General features: G+C 45.0%; 1 protein-coding gene across 1 annotated transcript in view; it reads right to left on the bottom strand.

Moving 5' to 3' along the window:
• Positions 1–712: 712 nt before the first annotated feature.
• LOC138297014 (protein FAM200A-like) overlaps positions 713–6,263 on the bottom strand; it is an 82,023-nt gene continuing 76,472 nt past the window's right edge. Inside the window, exon 3 of the mRNA XM_069236531.1 lies at positions 713–839. Coding sequence (XP_069092632.1) covers positions 713–839 — 127 coding nt within the window. The remainder of the gene's footprint in view (positions 840–6,263) is intronic.

Below are 6,263 nucleotides of genomic sequence, written 5' to 3'. Positions count from 1 at the left end.
TCATAGGCATGGTCAGGTCAAGCGCAGAATGTGATCCATCAGTCAAAGGAATTTTTACTGGTGTTTAAATCTGTGTTCGTTATTGGGTAGGAAGAGTCCAGAAGAGAGAATATACCATGAGAATAACAAGTTAAGACCAGGCCGCTACTGTTCGATGGGGAAAATTCAAGAACTATTATGTAAGTAAGAGGAGAACGTGAGAGAAAATAAAACAGTCCTGTGGTAAGTCCAAGGAAGATCTAAGGCTAGTTGGAACTGGACCATGCCAAATTGTGCAGGTCAGTGGTGTGACCTTCGTGATGAGGGGATCCAGTCAAAAGTTAGAATAAGTCAGTTGAGGCACACGAGTTAACAAGGTCGCAAGCATCTTTAGAGAAAGAGTCACCCCCCAGGCATTAAAGACTACGAGTAGGAAAACGTTATTACATTTAAGTTTGAGAGCTGTAACTGATTGAAGGGATAGAGGATTGTAGGCCTATTATTATTGCTTTCAAAATAAAAGGATCCCAGCCTATTCCTTGCAAATAATGTAGAACCAATAAAGTAGGGATAATTAAAAAAAACAATGGAGCAGTACCTGCTGAAATGTTAAAATAACGAGCTAGCATATAAGACTGTGAAGGCAGGGAATCCAAACCTACAAGAAAAATAAATAATATGCCCAAAGAAAAAGTATTATAAAGTGTTTTTTAAGAGGTTTCAGTTTCTGCAGTTAGCTTTCAGTCTCCAAGGATAAAGAAGCAAATTGTAACAGCTCGTGGCCTTGAGGCACAATTACCACCAGTCCCTCCAGAATGAGCTTCTCAGTAGGATCCGAGTGAGGTGATGCGCGGGCAAAACTTCAGGTGGAATAAATGTTTAACAGGGGCGTGAAAGAAGTTAACTAAGACCCTAAAACTACTGGAATTTGTTGAAGGGACAAGAGTCTTTCAGATTCTCTGCACTAGGTTCATTGGTCAGTGATAACTTCTATCTGTAGAAGACCTCCAACCCCAAAAACTATTGGGGTTATGTACTGTTTAAGGATCCCATGTAGGCACTCTCCGAGATAATCTGGATTGTGTCAATAGGGATGAAAAAAATTCTGGAACCCAACCCCTAAACATATTAGAGTTAGGAGTGACAAGATGGGTATGATATGAGATATGTTCATCTACAATACTCCTGTAGTTTAGTAACTTCATTGAACTTTTAGAAAATGAATGGTTTGTCCTTTGATCCACCAAATAAAAGTCTACAGAACACACCCTGACAATGGGGGGGGTCTATTGGAGGATAGAGCATGGGAGCCAAGAAAATGGATTTTGTCATGCGTCCTGGCCTACTTCATCATGTCTTAGTTGGAGCTGGGTGAAGACTACCCCAGATTAGTGGACTTGGATGACCCTTCTCCCACCTCCCCCACCTCTCACCCCTAAATTGTAGGTATAGGGTGTGGTACAGATTTCCCAAAATTAAAGCTATAGAAAGCGTGCCACTTTCCAAATTGACAGTGTACATGAGGGCAGGAGTGTAGGCCAGGGGAGCGGGACATGCAGAAGACTGGTATGACATTGGCACTCCTGGGTGAACAACTTATCGACCTAGCATTGCGGGTTGTCTGATGTCCACTCCTGCTAATGGTTCCCTGACAATCCTGGGCTGCGTTTTGTTGCTCTACGGTGCATGTAATATGGCTCTTTGTATTACGGGCTAGATGTACAATACGGATTCCCATGGGTTTGGGTTAATCCACTGCCTCTCCTTAACTAAGCTACTAAGTGTAGAGTGTATAACAAGGCAGGTAGTGTAATGTCGATTCCTATGGTTGCTTACAGCAACTCTAAGGTGGAAACCTCTGGCATATAGAATAGAGAGATAATCCCCATTTTTATGGTTTGCATCTGCCTCTCTTGGGTGGGCTATGATAACAAGTTCTACCGTCTTACTCCTAAGCATTGCTGCTATGTCTCTACTTGGCAGAACCCTCAGATCATATACCTTGGTAAGTTGCAAAATGCTCATGGAGGGTTCCTCTTCTGCTCATATACCATAGCTCGTTTTATAATTCCCATTTTTGTGCAACCCGGCACGGTTCCATACACCATGCTCAGTTGTATAATGTTATTTCTTCTGGGCTGCTCCCTGCCACTCCTAGGTAAAACTGTGAAGAATTTGGTTGTGTAATGCCCATTCCCAGGGTTTGCTCCTCTGCTGTTCCTAGGCGGATATCTCAGAGCTTATAATGTAGCGGATTGTATAATGCCCAGTCCTCAATACTGCACCTCTGCTGCTCATATGTCGACCCTTCAGGGCATATAATATGTTTCTTTGTATAATGCCCATTCTTCTGAAAACCGACATGGTTACATATGCCATGCTGAGCTCTATAGTGCCAATTTCTAGGGACTGCTCCTGTAGGTTGTTCCCAGACACTTGTGGGCAGACTCCTCAAACATACACCACGGCGGGCTCTATAATGCTTGTTCCTCAAGATTGTTCCTCTGCCACCCCTGGGCAGACTTCTCTGAATGCGATGCCTCCTTGTATTTGGTTGCTCCTTTGCGACTCATGGGTGTAGTTTCTGGGCATAGACGGAAAAGACCTGCTGCTTTGTTGTTTCTTTTTTACACTTCTTAGTCTTGGTCTGCAGTCTGATGGCTTTCTTGCATGGGTGCTGGTCGTGATAGCTTTGTAAATGATGCAACTGGTATTGAAGATAGTGCAGCCGGCAAGGAGAGATAATGAAATTCCATCAGGATGGGGGTGATGTGATCACATTTCTTCAGGCCCTGGATGAGACGTGCTGCGGCATATAGGAAGTCTCCGAGCAGGGGCGTCGTGAAACCCCCTACAGCAGAATGAGGTTCTTTATGGGCTCCTGTCTACAACTTGGCAGAAAAAAGCTCATTATTAACGCTGAAATACAGCAATAGAGGAGAAAGCAGGAGCAAGGGAAAATACGACAGTTGGAAAAAATAGAACAGAGAAAGAAAAGAAAGAATGAAAAGGAAAGTGTGAAAAGAACGAAGTATGAATGAATAAGTGTGTGGATGAATGAGTATGTGGAAAACAAATGGGTGAAATGATAGGTGAATGATAGGTGGATAGGTGACAGGATGGCAAAGTAAAGGGATGGGTGGATGGCTGAGTGAGTGAAGGGATAGGCGGATGGGCAGGTGAAAGGGTGGCAGAGTAAAGGGATGGATGGATAGTGGATGGACAGGTGAAAGAATGGCAGAGTAAAGGGATGGATAGGTGAAAGGATGGCAGAGTAGATGGCTGGAAGATGGGTGGCAGGGTGGCCGTATGGCAGAGGGGATGGATGGCAGAGTTGACAAATGGATGGATGGCAGAGTGGATGGATGGATGGCAGAGTGGATGCATTGAAGGGTGAATGGCAGAGTGGATGGATGGCAGAGTGGATGGCTAAATGGATGGATGGCAGAGTGTAGGGAAGGATGGCAGAGTGTCTGGATGGATGGCCCATGGATTGGATGGCTGGACTGATGGATGGCCGAGTGGATGGATGGATGCAGAGGAGAGTGGGTGGGTGGCTGGATGGATGAATGGAAAAGTGGATGTATGGCAGAGTGGATGGATTGATGGGTGGCAGAGTGGATGGATAGGAGGGTGGATGAGTGGATAGATGGAAGAGTTGATGGATGAAAGGACGGATGGCAGAGTGGATGGATGGCTGGGTGAATGGATGGAATGGGAAAATACCGAATGAATGATGAAAGAAAGAATGGATGACAGAATGCAAAGGTGACAGTAGATTTAAGCAGACGGATGGAAGGGTGAAAGAATGTATGGATAGATACATGGATGGCAGAGACAAGGAAGCTGTTTTAGAGAGAATTTAGCTCACTTGCTTGGTGGCATCAGTGCTTTAGTTCAAAGTAAGGGCTATTTTATTTTTCTGGCTACTCCCTTGCCCCTCAGGGGTGCCAGTGTGGAGTCTGGGCGGTCATGGAGTCGGGCATTACTACCATCCAGATGTGAGCGTATAATAACTCAAACAGCAGTTCTGAAGTCACTTTATGGAAGAAATGGTTTGACTTTCTTTAGAAGCGAGCTGGTACCAGGTCCTCTTTGTTTTTTGCCAGTGAGTTCCTAGAAGGTGAGGATGGTGTCCAGGGCAAATACAAGTGAATGTGCATTCTGTGAAAGTTGGGGTTTGAAGTTGTCAAGATTCATGTCACTGAGCCAGGTTTGTAGTGTATGTTGTTTATTATATATCTGACATTCAGAGATAAAGATGACACGCTGTGTGATAGCGATGTATACATAAAGGCCGCAGGGTGAGAGGCCGTACATATTGCCTTTCTAACTCTTATTTATCTAGGATTGGAAGGTTTTAAACTTGTTCACCATTTTTGCGATATATAAAACTAGGCAGCTTTGTGTCTTACTACAGCAAATGTTAAGTGTGGGAAAATGATACCAGAATGTATCTTAAAAAGCCAAATGTAAAGTGTGCCTAAGTGACTGAGTTCCCATAAACAACTGTTTTTTTCGATGGCCTGCTCAGTCAGAACCATTAGTTCTTAACTCTCCAAGGGCTTAATTTGTACCCACCTCCATGATGACTGCGGGTACACAGGATGGTTTAGAAACTGCCTTTCTAGTCTCCCAAGACCTTAAGCCTTATCTAGAGTTTGCAGGATGGGATACTCTGTCACAAATGTGCCGCATATCCCATTTCGCCATGTTAAAAGTGTATTGTAGTCAATGGCACTCGTAATACAGCAGATGGGCATGCCCTCTGTTCTTAACTGGGAATCATCACACATTGCCACCAACTGGTTCATGCAGCTCTGATGTTCTAATCAACAGTGATTTTTATGAGACCGATAAACTATTGTCTCCTGAGAACTCTGAAGTTCCAAGGTTTGGGAAGGTGACTGAGGGTGTTGGGGTATGGACCTTCAGCTCCCACTGTTTGCCCTACAAGAGGCACATCTACACCTGATCCCATTTCAGTGGCTGTGGGGATTGGAATGTTCCTTAATATTTTTTAAAACATATTCAATGTTAAAAGTTACTACAAAAGCTCTTAAGTGGCATTGCCATAAAATAGAACTACAGGTTGATTTAGTCTAAACTATGGTTAATAATGTATGTTGCATCCATGTATTAATAACTGAGACACCTTGAAAGGGGCGAAACCACTGAGGGCAAGGCAGTGGTTGTTCCCTGCAGAAGCTCCGATGGGAATCCTACTTAAGTGCAAAAATCCTCATATTGCAGACATCAAAATACCATGACTGATTCCTGAGCACTGGAGAATGGATGGAACTTGTAATCATAAGTAGAGAACGCTCTGAGACTTATAAGGCAGATTGCAGTGGAGGGACGAGAAATCAAAAACCATAGATGTACCCATGGAGCTGGGAGGAGCTGAGGCACGGCTCAGAGGAGCTTACTAGTGGCGAGGAGAGACGCCGAAACCAAGGGGAAGTCAGGTTACCGACTTGGCCTGTACCATCCAGGGAGGGAAAGCCCAGAATGGTGTCCCAGTGGAAAATGAAGGAGATCCAGTGGTGCAGAGAAACAGGTTTAGAATGAGATGAGTGCTGAGCCCAGCACTGGGGTGACTCTGAGGTGGGAAGGCACCAAGGAGCACCAGCTAGCTTGCGGTAGTGGGGGAGTTGCCAGCGAAAAGGAAGACAAGGGGCTGGTGACCAAGCTGAGTGGGGATCCACTAGAGAGCACGTAGTAGGCTCTGGCCCCGCAGATGAGGAACGTGGATGCTCCTACGCCTGTTGACTGAGACTCAAATGGAATAATGGCAGGGGATTATAGAAGTAGGATGTGGTGGAGTGATGCAGAAGAGAGGAGGGAATCTTCCTGCACACCACTTGGTCCTGTAGAGAGACACAAGTTTTTGACAGAAGTGGGGAAGAAATTGTCAAAGGTTAGGGTAGCAGTGATCCCTTTGACACCACAGGGTGCAGTTTAGAAGTGGTACATGAAAAGGACCTGCCTATACTGAAGCTGATCCTCTGCGCTTGAGGACTCATTGTGGCAAAACAAGGCATAGCGATAGGGGGAATAGAGCACAGACATCAGGGCAATGTGTCATATGCAAACTGATCAAGGTATGAAGGCAGAAAAGGTCATTTGAACTGTCTGTGGAAGTTCATAAAGATTGCTTGACCCCAGCAAGAGTAACACTGACTCGACAAAATGGCCAAGGGAGCTTCTTCTGAGAATCCCAGGAACCGAAGTTCTCACCAGATGTGAGCAACCCAGACTTCTTGAGGTCACTGTCACTACCT

This window comes from Pleurodeles waltl, chromosome 5, assembly GCF_031143425.1.
Source record: "Pleurodeles waltl isolate 20211129_DDA chromosome 5, aPleWal1.hap1.20221129, whole genome shotgun sequence".
Lineage (NCBI taxonomy): Eukaryota > Metazoa > Chordata > Amphibia > Caudata > Salamandridae > Pleurodeles > Pleurodeles waltl.
Note: the sequence above shows the minus strand (reverse complement) of the source record. Positions and strands in the feature narration are given on the sequence as shown.